General features: G+C 46.9%; 1 protein-coding gene across 2 annotated transcripts in view; it reads right to left on the reverse strand.

The window, feature by feature from the left end:
* The window catches only part of ACAN (aggrecan), a 79312-nt gene that overhangs the window by 25111 nt on the left and 35012 nt on the right, over positions 1-19189 (reverse strand). For both annotated transcript variants that reach the window (XM_043493980.1, XM_038419156.2), the window contains exons 2-10: positions 9021-9097; positions 8153-8536; positions 6503-6677; positions 5624-5751; positions 4651-4944; positions 1861-2322; positions 1094-1268; positions 516-643; positions 102-395 (exon numbers count right to left, since the gene is read on the reverse strand). In XM_043493980.1, coding sequence (XP_043349915.1) covers positions 102-395; positions 516-643; positions 1094-1268; positions 1861-2322; positions 4651-4944; positions 5624-5751; positions 6503-6677; positions 8153-8536; positions 9021-9090 — 2110 coding nt within the window. In that variant the 5' untranslated portion in view covers positions 9091-9097. The remainder of the gene's footprint in view (positions 1-101; positions 396-515; positions 644-1093; positions 1269-1860; positions 2323-4650; positions 4945-5623; positions 5752-6502; positions 6678-8152; positions 8537-9020; positions 9098-19189) is intronic.

Here is a 19189-nt window from a genome sequence, read left to right on the forward strand (position 1 = left end):
TCATCTCCCTCTTGAAATCATTCCCCCACAGAATGCAGAGTTTTCCCTGTGCTATCAGCATTGTGTACTATGGCAGATGGCTCTGAAGAATGGGTCAGTACCTCTGAAACAGAAGGCATGGTGCCTTGACAGTGGGTCAGGAAAGCCCGTCTGGTTGGGGTGCAAGTAGATGGTTCTCACACCAGGTTTGTCTCCCCCACAAGCAGGACGTGGGGTCACAATGGGATATCGGATGCTGCCATCAGCAAGCCAGCCAGCGCGGCATCTATCCAGGCCCAGCTTCCAGGCGGCATGGAGTTGCCCAACAGAGGCCAGCGTGGCATTCTGGCTCTCACAGTATTCCTGGGCTTCTAGGAGGGTGAACTGATCTGCTTGAGTTGCAAAGAACACCTCACCTGGAGGAAAAAAATCAAGTGTGAGTCACTGACACATACAACTATGGATATTTCTGCCCCTCTGCTGTACATTACACACACCCCCTAACAGCCAAGCTCTCAGGCATATGGAGAACATACCCTTCAATCGGTCAATGTAGCAGTACACGTCGTACATCTCAGAAGCTGGGCGCATGCCATACGTCCGCACGCCTGGGGACCTGTCCTTGTCTCCTACACATTGATTCCGTGGGGTCACAATGGGGTATCTGCCAAATCAGAAAGAAAGGGGCCTCCCCAGTGAGGGTCCTGCATACACTGTAATTGAAGAATCTCAGTGGGTGTTCCTGTGGAAGAGACGCAAGCTCTCCACTGAATAATGATAATACTGAGCATTTAGAGGTGCCCAAAGTCCTTAGCAAGAATAATAATAGTAATACCTAGCTCTTGTATTCGGCTTTTCATCAGTATGATTTGGAAACATGCCATGGACGCACAACATGGGAAAATGTGGCACACGTGGAGAACACGTTCACAATTCAGCAGCACATTACGCTACAGAGCGACCTGTGTTTTATCCGCGTCAGGTGCTACTGTGCTGTCAGTGGGTCCTGCATCCCTGTGGGGCTGTGCGGCACATTGGCTGTAACCCCAGTGACTCCGTTTCATGGCTGAATGTTTCTTTCAGGTAATCTTTACCTGACCTGGCCTCCCCTTACCTGACAGTCTGATCCCGCAGCCAGCCGGCATCACACTGATGAAAGCCAGTCTGGTAGGCAGCGTGCAGTTGTTCGGGTGTGGCGATGATAGCATCGTTATCCAGGCAGGCCTGCTGGGCTTTGGTGAAGGTGAGGGAATACCTGCTGGTGGCCGGTCGGTAATGAAACACGACACCTGGGGGGAAAGGGCGAGAGCAATGACGTAGGGACACGGAGACCCCCAGGCACCCTGGATGGATATTCAGGAAGGGCCTTCAAAACCAACCTGGTAGGAGCAGTACCTCCTGGAGCCATATTGATCCAAGTCTCTTGTTTACTGGTCTCTGCTGTTATTAAAGAGGCTATAAAAGGAGGGGTTATCTTGGGGGTCTCCCATTCCTCCCCACAATGATTGCAATGCAGTGACCTCCCCTTCAGCTGCAGGGGGATGCACACAGACCATTGGAATCTGGTGTCAGCCAATGCAGCTCTCATCCTCAAACAGGGGGGGTCATTCTACAACCTCACGAGGTGCCCTCCAGGCTCCCCTGCCCATTCCTGTGCCATGCACAGAAGGAGAGCTACTGGCCGTGGGCAGATAGCTGTTCCTGCCATGAACTTCTAGGGGCAGGGGAAAGGCTGGGAGTGCCCAAACCAGACACACTTTCCCCAGTAGAGCCAAATCCGTTGCTAGATAGACAGTGTTCCAATTTTGTCAGCTGAAGCAGCGGTGTGGCTGGCCCTGGAGGAAATGGATTGTGAGGTTTCTTGTTGTCCCTGTGACTTACCAGTGGGAGAAATGGGCTGCTCAGGAATGAGACCACTCTCAGGAGCAGCTGTCACCTGCACAATCATCTCTTCCACTGAGGCAGACTCTAGTTCTGGTGTGGCAGTCACCCCCAAGTCCTCCTTCGCTGAGCTCATCTCCGGTGCCAAACTGGTGAAAAGAGTGTCCAGGACCGAGATGGTGACCTCTTCAGGAGTCACCCATACAGCTGTGACTCCCTCTTCAGTCACATTCTCTGCCTCTGTGAAAGCTGTCTCGGCAGTGATACCAGTGGCAAAGAGGTCTGGAGTCACTGTGAAGCCTTCATCCAGCTCTGAGGCAGTGGGTGTGAAGTCGATTGGCTCTAGAGTTGCAATGCTCCCTCGGGCTTCCTCCTCTGTGACATTGTGTGGGAGAGGTATCTCCACTTCAGTTTGAGTGACGGTCCAGATGGTGAAGTTCTCAGGGACTAAAAAGTCCTCGTCTACAACAAGAGGCAAATGTTTCCTTTACTGGCGTCTCCAAGGGACACAGGCCCAGACTTTGGAAACAAATCTATGTGCGGACACTCAAGAAAGGGGCTGGGTGTGTGGATGCTCTGATGGGAGACAGGGAGGGCGATCAGATGGTTATGGGGGCTCTGATGGGAACCTGGGTAGGCGGTAGGATGGGTGTGATGGGAGATGGGGCTGGTGATGTGATCAGAACTAGGGTAGATAATGGGGTAGCTGTACAGGTGTTCTGAGGGGAGATGCTATTGCACAAGGCATATGTGTGATGGGAGATATAGACCATGTGAGCAGATGCCACGATGGGTGAGAGCATGTGGATACTCCGGGAGCTAGTCCATCCTGCAAATGGACTCAGTGAGCCTGTGGGGCACTGGCCTGCTGGGTACTGGGTGCCCCTGTTTGGAGGGTGAAACTCTTCCTTTAAAAAAGGAAAATATTGACCATTTGCCCTCCCCCTGCTCCTCCTCTCTCTAAAGCGCTCTACAGTGGAATTTAATTGAATTAAAAGGGAAGTGTCATATGAGTCAGGGATTCAGAGCTCCCTTCTCTCCCCCTCTCCATACTCCTGATTCTAATCCGCTAGTGCATCTCATACTAATCTAGTCTTTTGTGACCTCTAGTGCCAGCAGCAGGTAATTTAAAAAATAAAGCTCAAAATGGGGAGAGGAAAGGGAGTGCTCCTGTAATGCTGCAGTGCAGGCAGGCCCGTGCCTGGGAGTGAAGCACAGAGAGATGTGGGGAGCCAAGGAAGTGCCTATCCTATTTTGAGGCAGGACTGAGTTGGGGAGCAGTGCACGGAGGGAGCTGGGAAAACAGGAGTAAACACTGCAGAACAAATACGACCAGACCCCACCCTAATGCTGCTTTGCTCCCTCAGATGGTTTATTTCAAATTCCGTTTCCTTTACCCGGCTAGTTCATTGTCATCAGTACCTCACAGATGCAAGAGGTTTCCAAGAACCAGGCATCAAAGCTCAAATGCTTACCTGTCATAGTAAGTGGTTTAATAAGTAGCACCTGAGAGAGACTGCAGGGCACTGACATGTTGGGCCTCATTTGCTGGTGTGGTGAGGCCACTTTGTGCCGCATGGCTGGCACAATATGATCCCAAAGTGGGCTTCACTGGCCCTGGGAAGATAACCCCACTCATTTTGAATTTGAACCTCCAACACCTGGTGTAGACACACACAACTCCTCCTCCCTGCTGCTGGCAATTGGCATAGCAGGAAGGGGCATGGCTAGCAAATAGAGGGTGTAGCTGAGATGCCCATGAGCCAGGCCTATCCTTAGCTGCAACTTGGGTCCCTTATGGAAACTTGCAGCGTAGGCAGCCCTCTAATGTAGCATGGAGCAGCCAGCCTTGCACAACGGCTCCACCAGGACCAAGGAAATGCAAAATGGAGTCCTTGCACACGGACCCCCTACCATAGGCACTATGCAAAGTACTGCTGCTCAGGAGCTGACCTATTGTTTTCTTTCTGCTCTCTTATCTATAATATTAAATTACTTAATATGTAAGATCTTGATCTCTGCTGCATGGTTCCTGGAGAGCCATCAAACTTGGAAGGTGTTTGACAATCTGGAGTGGATAGAGGCATATTACACTCACCTCCCATTGAGAACACTCAGTTGTACTGCAGTGCTAATATATGCTCTGAACTCTTCTCTCTCTGCTTGGACAAGAATGGAGGGGCAGGCGGAGAGCGCCTGTAAATTTACATCTGCTTTTCTTGTTTAAGTGAAACAGTTTTTCTGTGTTAATTGTTAGGTGGGGCTAGCAACAGAGTCAAATGCATTCAGAGAAGGATAACAGAAATGATCAATGGGGAAAGATGACAAGTGATGTATCTGATTCTTATGTTGGTGGCCATCGCCATAATATTTGAGTTAATCCTGCACTGTCATGACTAAGAGAGGATCTCATAGCCATCCGCAAGTATTTGAAAGAAGTACCAAAAGTAGAGGGGAGTTTAAGGGAATAACTATTTTTATTATTTATTACTATTTTTATTATTATTAATTTAAATGTTTTTGTTTCGAATAGACTGTGGAATGGTCTCCCAAGTCCTGTCTCTTGACTCACTAAAACCAGAAGTAAACACAGCACTGGGAAACAGAGCATGACAAATAATCAGACATTGGACAAGATGGAACTTAATGGGAGTTTTTCATCTTTAATTTCTGTGGTTGTGTGATAATTCAGCTCTGGCTGGGAAGCACCATACCCAGCTCCTGGAATTTGCTGCTTATGAGTATTGATGGAGGCATGGTACTTAATTCAACAAAACCAGTGCAACTCACCTGTGTAGCAAATGGCATCGTAGCGTGAATGAGGGTGAGGGTACCCCGTCTGATTGACATGGAGGTACACTGTCCGCACCCCCACCAGGTTCCCGCCACAGTTGGGACGTGCCTTGGAGATGGGATACCGAACGCTATGGTCTGCCAGCCAGCCTGCACTGCACACATCCATTCCAGCCTTCCATGCCAGGTACAGCTCTCCTGTGGTGGCCAAACGGGTCCCAAGACTGAGGCATTTCTCTGCAGCTTCCTGGAAGGTGAACTTCTCTGGGGAGGTGGCATAGAAGACTTCACCTGCAATCACACAGCCATTGACTCAAGGACTGACTGTAGTGTTTAATCCCTCTTCCATCTACCTCTCTCTTCCCTTTGTTTTCCTTCCCTATGGGCTGGTGGGATGAAGGAAAGGTTAAAGAGACTAGATAAGTACATCTTAGATGAGTGACAACTAAGGGCGGGGACACACACATGATCACCGTCTACAAATATTAGGAAGGTGCAAACCTCAAAGAGGAAGAGAAATTTTCTCGGGAGGAACAAGGGGGTGTACGTTCTACTTGAAGTCATGCAATGACATTAAGATAAGGAATATTTTGGGGCCTGGTTTTCAGAGGTACTGAGCCCCACTGCTCCCACTGACTTCAGTTGTAGGCCTGGGTGGTCAGCACCTGTGAAATTAATTTCCTAATGAGAGATACCAGAATGTGGAATTGTCCCCTCCCATAAATAATGGGAGCTCCATTGCTTTAATCAATTAAAACCAGAGAGGACAAAGCCCAGAAAAATAGGCTTTAGGGGATAATCCAGCCTTGGCAGGGGATGGGACTAGATGGGATCTCACATGGCTTTTGAATCTCTAAGTCTCTGACTTCTAGCTTCTTTGCCTCTTGTTTTATCCTTGTCTGCAGTGAGGATGCTCATGATACTGCCAGCTCAGTCCCTTGAGAATTACATAAGAGAAACCCAAGATCACCTTTCATTTCCTCTGCATAACAATAAACATCATATGTTTCATCTGTCTCCCGAATGCCATAGGTCCTCACTCCAGGAAATTCATCCTTGTCACCATAGCAACCCTCTCGGGGATGGTGCATTGGGTACCTGAGAGTGAGAGCGAGAAAGAGAGCATGCACAGGAAATGTCTAGTGAGCTGATAGAAGCTTCATTGGAAAGATGACTGCCAAATGGTTCTGTGGTGCAGGAGGCATCAGGACAAACTGAACAGGTGGTGGAGAATCAGAATTCTGGGGGGAGGAAGGAAGTGGAGGCAGGCCAAACCCCCAGAACTTTTCCAAGACAGGAGAAGAAGGAGAAGTGGACTTACTCCCTTCCATTCCTGACATTGGAGGTGAGGGGAGAGGATCCTCCAGATGTCCCCCAAAGATACTGATGCAGGGGGAGTTGCTGGTTTTCAGACTCCTCTGAGCCCTGCTAGATAACTACCTGAAGTGTGCAAAATAGAGCCACATCTGCTGTGCTTGGCATAGCAACTATGCAGTTCGCATGGGCAAAAGTAGAGGGCATGGGGACTGGGATTAAACCACCACTCTCAAGTCTCTGGGCCATTCAGTCCTTAGCTTCTCAGCTGTGACTGCCAAAAAAGGGGCCAGTTGTGGGAGTGGTTTTGTGATGTGGACACCTATCTACTGGGAAATGGACTGAGATCCACCAGCTCATTCCACACCAAATGATTATCAGATGGTAACTGCTAATCATTATTTACCTGGGACAGGATTTAAACTAATTACCTAGATGTGAAAGGCTCTGTATCCCATTTCCAACCCCTTGCTGCCTGGATAGCCCTCTTTTCTTCCCTCTTGGCCGCCTTCCTTCCCCTCTTTCAGCTAATTACCTGACAGTCTGATCAGCCAGCCAGCCGGCATCACACTGATCAAACCCATCGTCATAGGCAGCCTGCAGCTGTTCAGGGGTAGCGATGACAGCACTGTTCTGGATACATGTCTGCTTTGCCTTCTCAAAGTCCAAAGTGTACCTGGTGGAGATGGCTCTGTAATGGAACACGATTCCTGGAAAACACATCCACCAGCGCGCACACACACACACACACACACACACACACACACACACACACACACACATCAGTCAGTGAAGAACCAGCCCCTCATTAGTTTCCCTTTCAAAGGGGTTAGCAAGTCAGAGAAAAGGCATTCTATCTCATGTAGAAAATCATGCATTTGCCACAGATTATTTGTATTGCCTGGGTAGTCTACTGTGCCCTGAAGAGACTCTGTTCTTCCCCATGGTATATTCCACCATCCCAAGGCCACCAGGCTTCAATTTAATGGGAATTAGATGTACTCCCTTTGGTGAACAGAAAAATCTACAGGAACAGACCTGCTGTCCAGTCCAGGCTCTTTTCTCCTGTGACGCTGGAGCACCCTAATGCTACATCTAAATCCAGTGTTTTAATGCTGACGGCTTCAGCATAAACCAACATCCCAGAATGCAACAAATACATCCCTGTCAGAAGGATCCAAAACTTTCAAGACATTTAAAGTGGCTGGCATGGCATTGCACAGTATTGTAAAAATACTCAATGGAAATTGGCTAATTGTGTGTCATAAGTACAATGTGGTACTATTTTATTATAGTCTTGAATGTGATAATGTCCAATGGCCCAAATCAGTATTGAGGCTCCAGTGCACCGGGCATTGTCCAAACACACAGGAAGCCATGGTCCTTGCCCTGATGATACATACATTTTATACTATAACAAACATGCTTTGAATAGTTTTATGTACTGCAAATGTAGTTAAGCCATACTATTTCATATAGAGTGGCCTTTAAAAGGAGTGTGTGGCTGTATGCATACTCAGGTCTGGCATAAGAAGGGTTAAACCTCTCAGATACTTTCTTTCTTGGCCCCTCTTCTTCTCACTCACAATTTTATTGATGAGAGTAACAATGTTAACTGGGGGAAAGTTAATTGTGTGTTATATTGTCTACATATTAGCTAACTAAACCACTTTTACATTTCTTGAAAGAACATAAGAACGGCTCTAACAAAACAGGCCAATGGGCCATCTGGAAAATATCCCATCTCCTAACATACTAGGTGAGACCAAACATCCTCATAGGTCCAATATCCTGTTTCCTGCTACACCACATCAGACCACCATCTATCTCATCCAGCGTTCCATCTCCTGCCCATATCAAAACAGACTAGTGCCATCTTCTAGCACACTGGGTGACACTGATGGTCTGTTTAATATGGCATTCCAGATCCTGCCCACATTAGAATAAATCAATGGCCTGTCTTGTTTGGCTCCTGCTCGCATACAAGATCAGACCAATGATCCATCAAGTCTGGCATTCTATCTATGACAGCGAGTGATGCCAGATGCTTGTGGAAAGGGTAAAATGCCTCCACTCCTATTCATAATGCACCTGGTCAGATTTCTTCCTCCTTCTTTCTCCCCAGGCAAATCAATGTAAGCATCAACACTATCACCAAGAGGAAATATTGAAGTAATGGCCTCACCTTTCACTATGATCTCTATCGTATCCTGGCTGTCCTCAATACCATGCATCACCTCGCAACGATAGATCCCAGTGTCGTTGGACCTCAGCGCTTTGATTTCCAAGGTGGCATCGGTGGGGATGGCAGGATAGTTGGGCAGAGAGATCATCTCTGTGTACTCAGTGTTGATTCGAACTTGCCCCTCTGTGGCCACTAGTAAGACGACTTCCTTCCCATTGGAGAGTCTGCTCCATTTGATTCTTGGGGTCAGAGGAGGAGTATAGGGGGCTGTGGTGACATGATCCAATGAGTCGATGAAGTAGCAGGGGATGGTCAGAGAGTTTCCCAGGATGACACGCAGGGGAGACCGTTCAGGTATGCTCACACTCAGTGTGTTACCATGATCTGCCCAGTCCCAATATGGAGAGAGACAAAGTGAGGATTAATCAATAACACACATCAGTCATAACTACCAACATTTTCAAAGTAGCCTCGATCTAGCTTGTAAATCTGCACCCACAATATTAGGAAATATATCTATTTGTATATATTCTAGTAATATAATTTGAAGTAATTGATGTTCCTAAAGAAGCCCCTGAGCCTTGGTAACAGCCCTGGTGGAATATTATGCTATTACACTGAAAGTAGGTTGGGTGCCTTGGCACTAGGTTACAAGTTGGGACTATCTTCCACCCTACCAAGCACAGCAACAGCAGGATGTCATGGCGTTGCAGCAGCCCAGAGAGGAGGCCCTTGGCAATGATGGGTGAAATTAGTGAGCTCATAGGTTGATCTGTAAAGTTGCATGGGTCTGCTGTGTGAGGGGCATGTTGGCCTGTTACATGTATGGTCCTCGGCACTGAACAGTGGTCCCGCCGACTGTACATACCTGAAACTTCCACAGAGATGGCTGCAGTGATGACTCGCAAACACACAAACACTAATAGTAAAGTGGTCATAGTTTACCTGCAACAAACAACAAATTAGAGGCAGGGGTTAATTACTGCTGGATGATTATAAGGGAATGGACCCTTCAAGGACTCTTAAGAGGGAACAAGCCCACTACAGTACCTAAACACACCCTGGCAGGGTTTTTTTACATATGACCATCAACAAAAGAGAGTTTTCCGGGCAACACCTTGTCTAATAGAGGGAGGAACAAGGCATCTTGCTCCAGACAAGGGTGTCCATTATATGCAGTAGCATTACTATTCTGTTCTCATACTCTTTCTTGTGATCTTCACCTCTGTTCAGAAAGACAATTTTGCCATGGAGTTTCTCATTTGTTTTACATCTATTCTAGCAACGACCACTGGGTCAGATGCCCTCTCTAGCTAACCCTACACCATTGCTTGGACCACCTTGAATAGAAGCTTCTTCACATTACCACTCTCCTTCCTCTACTAAGCCAACATGGAATCCTTGGCCAGCTGCTTGGATGTAATTTGTACAACTATTCTAGCGGAAGTCTGGCCGCTTCAGGGTGAAAAGGCTAAAGGTCACAACACAACCAATAATCCTGCCTTTACAGTCTATACCACTTTAAATACAAATGGATTCCACAGCTCTTTAGCAACTTCACTGTAAGGACTACATGACATATACATTGTATAGGGATCCCCTTCATCAGGGGAACTCACCACTTCAGAACAATTTCAGACAGACAGTGGAGGACTGTTCTATATCCAGGTGAAATGGCAGAAGGACTGAAGGGTGGCAGAATGGAATCACCCAAACTAGAATTTGGCCAGGATAGCCAGGTTAATGCCTTTAGTCTTGTGTATAATGCCATGGGATTTTAAATAACCACTAGTGGGCAGGACCTCAGTTTTATGTTTCATTCACAAGATGGCACAGCACCCATTAACTCTGCACTGCAGCATTGATTCAACACTGAGTCAAAAGGAAGAGCCCCACCTACTAGGTACATAGATACATAGATACTAAGGTCAGAAGGGACCATTCTGATCATCTAGTCTGACCTCCTGCACAACACAGGCCACAGAATCTCACCCACCCACTCCTGCAAAAAAACTCACCTATGTCTAAGCTATTGAAGTCCTCAAATCGTGGTTTAAAGACTTCAAGGAGCAGAGAATCCTCCATCAAGTGACCCGTGCCCCATGCTACTGAGGGAGGCGAAAAACCTCCAGGGCCTCTTCCAATCTGCCCTGGAAGAAAATTCCTTCCCGACCCCAAATATGGCGATCAGCTAAATCCTGAGCATATGGGCAAGATTCACCAGCCAGATACTACAGAAAATTCTTTCTTGGGTAACTCAGATCCCACCCATCTAATATGCCATCACAGGCCATTAGGCCTATTTCCCATGCATATTTAAATATCAATTAATTACCAAAATCCCATTATCCCATCATACCATCTCCTCCATAAACTTATTGAGTTTAATCTTAAAGCCAGATAGATCTTTTGCCCCCACTGCTTCCCTTGGAAGGCTATTCCAAAACTTCACTCCTCTGATGGTTAGAAACCTTCATCTAATTTCACGTCTAAACTTCCCAAAGACCAGTTTATACCCATTTGTTCTTGTGTCCACATTGGTACTGAGCTTAAATAATTCCTCTCACTGTCCGGTATTTATCCCTCTGATATATTTATAGAGAGCAATCATATCTCCCCTCAACCTTCTTTTAATTAGACTAAACAAGCCAAGCTCCTTGAGTCTCCTTTCATAAGACAAGTTTTCCATTCCTCGGATCATCCTAGTAGCCCTTCTCTGTACCTGTACCAGTTTGAATTCATCCTTTTTAAACATGGGAGACCAGAACTGCACACAGTATTCCAGGTGAGGTCTCACCAGTGCCTTGTATAATGGTACTAAAACCTCCTTATCCCTACTGGAAATACCTCTCCTGATGCATCCCAAGCCCACATTAGCTTTTTTCATGGCCATATCACATTGGCAGCTCATAGTCATCCTATGGTCATTTAGGTTTTCCTTGGTGGTCACCTATCCAAATACTGGCTGTTTGTCTTCTGAGAGCTAGAGGGATCCCAGCTAGTGTTGATGTGGCTGCAGTCACAGAACATTATGAGAGACAGCGTATATGTCTTTTGGCTCAGTAGTAAAGTTCATTAACTAGCATACTTGAAAGCATGGCACAGGACAAGGGAAAATATAAATTACATCTTATAAAGTCAGGCCATTAGGCTTTCATTTCTGAAGAACTGGGTTCAAATCCTACTTAAGCCAAAAGAGAAAATGTGTTTATAAATCACAACCTGGTACTTTATCTACATGAACAAATATTAAACCCTTTGGAAATCTCTACTCAAGAGAGGCTAAACATTGAACTAGAAGGGGCTGCTGCAGGTCAGGACTGAGGTGCATTGGCAGAGATGTGTGTGGGCCCAGATTTGGAATACTTGGGTTGTTGACGGTCAGGACTTATGTGCATAGAGGGTCGGGAAGGAGCTGCTAGATAACACTGAGGAGAGTCATAGAATCATAGAATATCAGGGTTGGAAGGGACTTCAGGAGGTATCTAGTCCAACCCCCTGCTCAAAGCAGGACCAATCCCCAACTAAATCATTCCAGCCAGGAGTCATGTGGGTGTCTAGGACTGGAACAGAAACAGATGCTGCAGGGTAAGACTAAAATATGTATGAGAAGTCTCAATCTTTCCTATTGTATTATTTATTATGTCTAGCTCTAGGCAGTAAAAAAAGTTATTTTTACAAATATTTACTTCATACACATTTTTAAACTATCTTGTAGCATCCATGACCAAAAGCTCCCTATAAAATAAATACATTAAAAAAAAAACCAAAAAACCCCACCAGAATAAGACTGCCATTACTCAGTCTTCACAGTACCCCCATGGCATTTTGTCAAACAGCAATGCAGAGGTTGAGCAGAAAATTAGCCAGCAAGAGACAGGGAGTAAGATATTAATTTGTATCATGGGGAAACACTCCAGTTTCTCTCTGGCTGCTAAAGTTACGTACCCATCACTGTTAAATTTTAAGATCAGTGCTGGCTATTATTTGTTTATTTGTATGCCAAGGAGCTTGGAGTCCCACTTTAGACACAAAGCCATAAAAGCAGACAGACTCAGTTCTAGTCTCTAGGTAAGGACTGAAGCACTGGGAAAAAACTCAAGCCAAGTGTTGGCAATGTATTCCTGGTTTGTTAGAAAGAGACAGCATGACTCAGGTTTCAGAGTAGCAGCCGTGTTAGTCTATATTCGCAAAAAGAAAAGGAGTACCCGTGGCACCTTAGAGACTCTCCTCTGCTTTTTCCACCAAATGCATCCGATGAAGTGAGCTGTAGCTCACGAAAGCTTATGCTCTAATAAATTTGTTAGTCTCTAAGATGCCACGGGTACTCCTTTTCTTTTAGCATGACTCAGGAGATTGTTTATGTAAAAGGGAGCCTTTCACCAATAGGTCCCCAGCTTTAATAAGGCCCAGGCCATTGGTGACTTAGGGTATGTCTACTATGAGCGCTGGAGGTGTAAATTCTAGCTCCAGGAGACATACCTGCACTAGCTCCGATCAAGTTAGTGCACTAGATATAGTATAGAGTATAGCTGAGGCAGAGCGAATGGTGGGAGGGGATAGCCATCCGAGTGTCTCAGGCTTGTACTCAGGTGTCTAGCCCCTCCCTACGGCTGTACTTTTATTTTTAGTGTGCTAACTTGATCAGAGCTAGCATAGGTTATGTTTCCTCAGGCTGAAAATTACACCTACCAACTTGAAGTGTGGCCCTATACAGCTGTTACCCTCTGATGACCCACTGTACTTTAAATGAATTGGGAGCGGGGAAAGGGGGGATCAGTCTAGTTTCTAATGTGGTAGGTGAGCACATCATGCAAAATATGTAATTACAATAAGCAGCCTTGGGGACTAATTGGATCTCTTGATGACAGAATCAATAGAGAGGCCAAGGATTGAATGGGCCATGGAGATGGAATTCCTCTATCATCCCCAGGTGTGTGGTGGTGGAGGCCTCCAAGGCAGAAGGCACATTGGTGGGATCAGCATGTGAGAAACTCATACTGTCACAGCTTGCGTTGTACCTGTTCTAGCTTTAAAGACAAGCTGTCACTTCTCCAGAGTAAAAAATCTGGAACCTTTCAGCAGCGCCAGCATTATGCTGAAAACGATTTAAAATAAACAGCCTTGGATTAGCAAAGAGACAGGCATCCTTTTGTCTAGGTTTTTCTGGTGAAGAAACCTGGGGAATTGAAGCATCTTAAAGAGCACTGAAACAGAGAAATCAAATATGATGGGCCCTGGCTGTCTGAAAACACCTCCAGGGCTTTTACCGATTATAGGCTAGTATTGTCACTGAGCACTCTAAAGTTGTAACAAAAAAGTTATTTCTGTGTCGGTATTCATTGCCAGGGAGACACATGAAACAGGAGAGCAGGTTCATGCTCACGCTGGTTAGACTTTGAAGAGTATGATTATTCTGAATGGGTGAAATTCACTCATGTATGGAAAGCCAGCACAAGCCCCATCCATCCCTGGAGTCCCACTTTGCTAGGGTGACCATACTTCCTAAAGTAAAAACGGGATGGCTGGGGCTTGCCTGAGCCCAAGCTGCCCCCCATCCCACCTGTAGGATTTGCCACAGCCAACCCCACTATCTGGGGCTGGGGCTGGGGCTGGGGCTGACCATCCAGGGCTGAGGCTGGGGCTGACCCCCTCCCCGAGCTCTGAACAGCCCGTGGCTGGGGCTGACCCCCTCCAGCTCTGAGCCCCCTGCGGCCCGCAGCTGAGGATGAGCACTCGAGCACTGTTCCGCCCATGGCTGACCCGCCCCGAGCTCTGTGCTGCCTGTGGTTGGCCCCCACCCCTGAGCTCAGCGCTACCCGCAGCTGTGGCTAACCCCCCCCGGAGCTCCAAGGGGCTAAGCGCATGAGCTGTGTGCCACCCATGGCTGCCCCCCCCACCCCAGGCTCAGCATTGTCTGGGACTGGGGCTGACCCCCGCTTCCTCGAGCTCTGGGCCCTGTGCCACCCACAGCTGGGGCTGAGCACCCGAGCCCTGTGCTGCCCGTGGCTGGGGTTGATGCCCCCCTCCCACCTCCACACCGCCTGGTGCTGGGGCTGACCTCCCTGTGCTGCCTGCAGCTGCAGCTGGGGCTAATCCCAATGCCAGCTGGGGCTGACTCCTGAGCCCCGCAGCCCAGCACCTCATGTTGCTACCTCCCCCCCGCCATGTTCCTCCCCTTTTTTTGGTAAACTGGGCATTTGTCCGTTTGCTCTTTCCAACTGATCAGCTGGGAAGAGCAAACAGGACAAACGTCCATTTCTGTCAAAAAAATCAGGATGGCCAAGACAGAGCTTAAAAGTTGGACTGTCCCAGCCAAAACGGGACCTCTGGTCACCCTACACTTTGCTTTGCGCTGGTCCTTCACACAGGGGGTTATTTCATCATACCGTAAGAGCAGGAACATTTCCAGGTTTGGTTCATTCCTGAAAAAAAAAGGCCCTCGTCCAGCTCCCCTCCCCTGCAGTATCCCACAGACAGTGAATTCTTTCTCTCAGTGGCAGTTCAAACAAATTAGAATAATAGTGTGTGGAGTGCATTGTGCCAGCTTCCTAGCCCTGACTCCCTGCCAGTGCGAAATTCAATCAGGTGCCCATTCCTCACGGTCATGTTTGCAACATGTTCTCCATTTCTCACTCTTCTAACTACCGCAGGGAAATCTTAGAGCCCTGCTCTGTAATGCTTAGAGTGTCCTGGATAATTTGCCATCAGTAGCAGTGATGATTTTATATTCTACTATGCTATGATTCCGTTTTGTTTCTGTAGGGATGTCAGCTCGCCTGGGACTCAACAGCGGGTGAACATCTCTGTTTTAAAGAGCGCTCCTGGAACCGACAGGCCCTTGCCTAAAGACCTCAGCGTGTGAAGGTATGGTCCAGTACGATGCTGAGCAAACCCGGAGTGATGTGTGGGCGCTATGGCTGGGATACGTCATGGGCTTTCAAGGAAAAGAAGGAGGGATAGCTCAGTGGTTTGAGAAGTGGCCTGCTAAACCCAGGGTTGTGAGTTCAATCCTTGAGTGGGCCATTTAGGGATATGGGGCAAAAATCTGTTGGATGATTTAATTGGGGATTGTTCCTGCTTTGCGCAGGGGGTTGGACTAGATGATCTCCTGAGGTCTCTTCCAACTCTGATATTCTATGATTCTATGAAGGAACTTGGTGGCCGTTAATCGTGTGACTGTTCCAAGTACAGGCCCGTCCTGCCTAGCCCTTGTGCTCCTGGCCGGGGAGGCTACCCCTGGCCCCTCCCCCGCTGTCCCCCCACCTCCGCGCGCATGGGGCTGTGAGCTCCTGCCGCTCTGAGCGGCATGGTAAGGGGGTGGTGGTGCATGCACATGACTGCAGCAGTGGTTGGGGGTTCCTGAGGGGCAGTCAGGGGACAGGGAGGAGGGGGTGGTGGATGGGGCAGAGGTTCTGGGGGGACAGTCAGGGAACAGGGGGGTTGGATAGGGGGTGGGATCCTGGAGGGCCTGTCAGGGGGCGGGGGTGTGGATAGGGGTTGGGGGGCAGTCAGGGGACAGGGAGCAGGGGGGAGTGGGATCCCGGGGGGGGGGGTTGGATAGGTCAGGGGTTCTGAGGGGGGCAGTCGGGGAGGGGACTAGGCTGTTTGGAGAGGCCCAGCCTTCCCTACCCAGCCCTCCGTTCAGTTTTGCACCCTGATGTGGCCCTCAGGCCAAAAAGTTTGCCCACCCCTGGTCTAGAGATAGGTTGGGTGGACAGTTAGGAAATGGATTCCCATTGGCTGGGATATGGGTGGGGGAGGCAGTTCTCCCCTGCATCAGTTGCATTTTCAAGGCTTTTCACAAAGAAAAGGGCTAGAGACTGAAAATGAAAATGAAATGCTTTAAATGAAAACTGGAAGCTTCTTTACAGGGCCCAAAGACTGTTATAAAGCTCACCTCTGCCCAGTGTGTCAGGGCTCTCAACCTCTCTGAGTACATAAAACATCATTTGAGGGTTAGGGCTAATGTGGGGGTTACAATTAAAGTTGTGGTTAGGGTCAGTTACTCTTATGGTCATAGACAGGATTAGTGTTAGTAGTTAGGATTATGGTTAAGGTTAGTGTTACAAAGATGAATTTTAGCATAGGGTTAGGGATATAAACTGCCTACCACAGAATACATAAGAAGTAAAATATGCAACCAAGAAGTTCTATAAATGCCTCATTTTGAATGCTCCTGAGTATCTGTACTGCTAGAAAATTAGTTTGTTAACTCACACCAGTCACTAGAGGTCCCTTTTGACAAACCCAAATTACCTGTGGGTGTCATTATCCTCCAGTAGAAAACCTCACCCCTAGGCAGAGAGATTCTGAGAATGGGTACTTTGGGGAGTTGGTATCTGAATAGGTTATACCGAGAAGACAGGATCTACCAAGCACCAGCATAGGGTGAGAATTGTTTCTGATGGCAGCCAGTGCCACAAATGGAGAGTCAGGATTGTACTGAGCATCTTAGAAGAGTTTGTGTTATGGGAAAACAACAACTTCCACCCCCCAAGGTGTGTTTAAAGTGCTTTAAAGGCTGTGTTTGTGTTTAGCGAGACTGCAGATCCATTGGAACTGGGCAGATGGAGTCTGCAAGACAATTTCTTCTGGCTTTTGTGGAAAAGAAGGAGAGGAGGAGGTAGAAGGTGTTATACAGGGTCACTGCTACCCACATGGAGTCTCAGAGCACATGCTAGATCAATCAGTCTGGATTAACAACATTCTGACTTAACAGTCACCCAAAATTCCAGCCATTCTTCCTCTTCTAAGCATTAACTGAGATTGGAAAGAGGCTTGGTTAGCATTTTACATTGGATTTATTTATGTATCTGCACTTCCTAATTCAGCCAGCTCTGGATGTAATTGAGAAAAAGAACCTGAGTTTCCAAACCATCCAGAACTGAGAAGCACAGGAGATTTCTGCCCTGGAGAACAACTGTCATTTTAACTTGGGTTTATTGCCATTTGATATTAAGCCCAATTTTTTCAAAGATGGATTTATGCATGTGTGTAACCTCTAGTTTCTGCTCACGCCTCAGGGATTGTATGCAAACAGTCATGAGGGGACTGCAAGTAAAAGTGCATATTTGAAAAATCTGAGCATTTCGGATTTTTTAAACCCCTCTCTCCTTGGACCCCTTCCCCAGATTTTCACAGAACTAGAAAACCTTGTGAGAGTAAAAATTGCATTTTAGAGGCAAGGAAAGTTCTAGATCCAACAAAGTGCTTATAAAATAACATCCCAGGAAGGCAGACAGATGTGGCCCATTTAGAGCTCAATCTGTCTAGCCAATGTATTTGTTTTTTGGAATGCATTTTCCATTCTTTTTCTAGCTTGCTTTTGAATCTATACTAAGCACTTTGTTTTGAATCTATACCCATCCACAATTTCTCCTTATGCTTTTGGTTGTCCATTCCACATTAATCACTCTTGCAGGAAGTAAGTTTACTTTAATCACCCTTAATGCCCTCTTTTTCTTGGATTCATTTCATACGTTCTTGTTTCTGAGCCTGTGACCCACTCAGAGATTGTCAGCTTTTGAAATTTGGGACAAAGGGGACACAATTACACATCTTGATGTTACATCATTGCAACAGACCATCTTCATGACAATTCAAATGTCATCTCATTGCAAAACTCATCTGACGCTACCATGCTCCCCACAGCTTCCATGCTTTGATTTGACCCAGGCACATTAAAAGATTTGGAAAACTTTTGATAAACCTTAGTAGGGTTTCAGACTGGTAATAAAACAGCATTCATAGGCAGGAGCTTTTGCGTTTAGCATAGCAACATTTTCCAGGAGAACATAGTTCTTAAAATTTGGATATAAAGAGGCATCTAATAAGAGACCAAACCAGCAATATTTTAGCCTTGGATTCTCTTCCCTCAAAGATTTAGTCTCTCTCTCTTTCTTCCCCTCCAGGGAATGCACCTCAGTTTCTCCAGGGAACACCAACCACCTCCATCCAATCTTGTTTATTTGAACTAACTCTCACAGCTCAGCTACTTTCAAGACTTAATAATGATGGCAAAAATTTGGATGAAGGCTTAAGGAGAATTAAAAAAAGGTACCTCCTCTTGACAGAGGAGGATGTCAGGTCTTTGATCCCTCATGTACATATCTATGGGGCGTCCCAGGTGCCTTCAGTCTTCAGAACTGTCAGTGGCTTTTTGTTTCAGTGAGAATACGGAGTATTCCCTCATCACCTCCACAGACAAATCCCCCATTGTCTCCACATACTACAAGCTCTTTTCCAGTACTGAGAGCTTTTCTGTTCAAATCCCAGCCTGCTCCAGGAAATGGGAGGGGAGGAAGAAAAAAAAGGGGGGGAGGGGAGAAACAATTTTATTTCTTTTTTCTTTTAAAATAAGGCAAGTTTTGGAATAGAAGTATCGTAATAAATATGCTCCTGTGACGTTTTGTGTTTTCTCAGCTGTAAAGAAAATAGGAAAACTATTCCATTCTGTCTGGCTTCCAAATCATTCTGAGACTAAGCCCTTTATGCAGTGGCCTGCTCGGATGTTGTTCCCGCCAAGGCTGTTTTTGACGTGATTCCTGGGACAAAAAAGTCCTTTTTGAACCAAGAATGAAACGTGGCAGTGGTTACTGTGATACTGTGTCACTGCGGTGTGTTGCCCACAGCTTGATGGGGGCTGATATTCCCCACATCAGTTTCCTGTGTCAGACAGTGAGCTGGAGGTACAGAAAGAGACTTTATTAGAGTGAGGGTAGCAAGAAAAGGAGGAGTTGCTTAGGACTCAGGAAAGCAACAGATTTCATCACATACCTCAACCAACTTATCTCACTCCTGTCCTGGAGTACTCCAGGCTGCTGTGGTCATGTGCTCTCTTATACACAGCTCGGTGGACTGGCAGGACTTGGCCCCTCCCTCCTGACTGGCAGGAATGTTGTGCACCTCAAGAACACATGGCTTAGCCCTTCTCTTTTGATTTGTCTATGCAGTAAATGGAACCGAAATAATCAATCAGCTCTAATTTACACCTTGGGTTATTTCAGTTTAAGTCCCTGTATGCACACTTTTATT

This window comes from Dermochelys coriacea, chromosome 10 (assembly GCF_009764565.3).
Source record: "Dermochelys coriacea isolate rDerCor1 chromosome 10, rDerCor1.pri.v4, whole genome shotgun sequence".
In the NCBI taxonomy this organism is placed as follows: Eukaryota; Metazoa; Chordata; order Testudines; family Dermochelyidae; genus Dermochelys; species Dermochelys coriacea.